At 39.9% G+C, this 749-nt stretch overlaps 1 protein-coding gene across 1 annotated transcript in view; it reads right to left on the reverse strand.

Moving 5' to 3' along the window:
- Positions 1-233: 233 nt before the first annotated feature.
- The window catches only part of PLA2G4C (phospholipase A2, group IVC (cytosolic, calcium-independent)), a 53,812-nt gene continuing 53,296 nt past the window's right edge, over positions 234-749 (reverse strand). The window contains exon 11 of the mRNA XM_009889497.1: positions 234-403. Coding sequence (XP_009887799.1) covers positions 234-403 — 170 coding nt within the window. The remainder of the gene's footprint in view (positions 404-749) is intronic.

A 749-nucleotide genomic window follows, 5' to 3' on the forward strand; every position in this document is an offset into this window, starting at 1 on the left:
CAAAAATGTGTTTAAAAAGGGCCAAATGACTCACTCCCTAAGAGCACCTTTTTCACTCTTTTGACTGTAGAGGAGATTAGAGACGTAGCTGAGATGGAGAAATCTACATTACAGTTGTCCAGAGCGCAGCATGAAGACTAAAACACCAAATGGCCAAAATGAAAAGTGTGGTGGGGTAAAGTATAGTGATTCATAAATCATTATCTCGTACTGAAGGAAAAAAAACCTTGCATTCAGAACTTTTTCTCATGAGGGGGAGGCACAAGCTGTTTTATCTCATGAAGAATCCTCCCACTATTGTTGGATACATTCAACCTTGCTTTCTCAAGGAGGTCTTTGATGTCTCCCTCGGTGAAGGACATGTTAAAGGTGGGATACTTTGCTCTGTATTCTTTTACTTTATCTAGAAAAAAAGGTAGACAAAATATGTAAGTAAATGCTAAACAGAAAACTACAAGATGGTTCAAGAAAAGAACGGACTTGAGGAAAACATTAACCCCTGAAGATCTGCAATTTCACATACACGTTCTTTATCACATTAAGATCCTGCTGTAATCAGTGAAGAGAGAGAGGAGGTGATCAGTCAGAGTCTGGAGGTGCCTCTTTCATCGCCTGCTTCATCAGTTATCAGAGAGAGGAGTAAATCTGTTTCTGGACCTGCCTGTTCCTCACTAGTAACTATAAAGAGAAGCAGTAGTAAATATCCCAGACTTGATTACTCTGGCTTTTAAATGTGATGCTCCTCCCCC

This window comes from Charadrius vociferus, unplaced genomic scaffold (genome assembly GCF_000708025.1).
Source record: "Charadrius vociferus isolate BGI_N301 unplaced genomic scaffold, ASM70802v2 scaffold527, whole genome shotgun sequence".
Taxonomy (NCBI): domain Eukaryota; kingdom Metazoa; phylum Chordata; class Aves; order Charadriiformes; family Charadriidae; genus Charadrius; species Charadrius vociferus.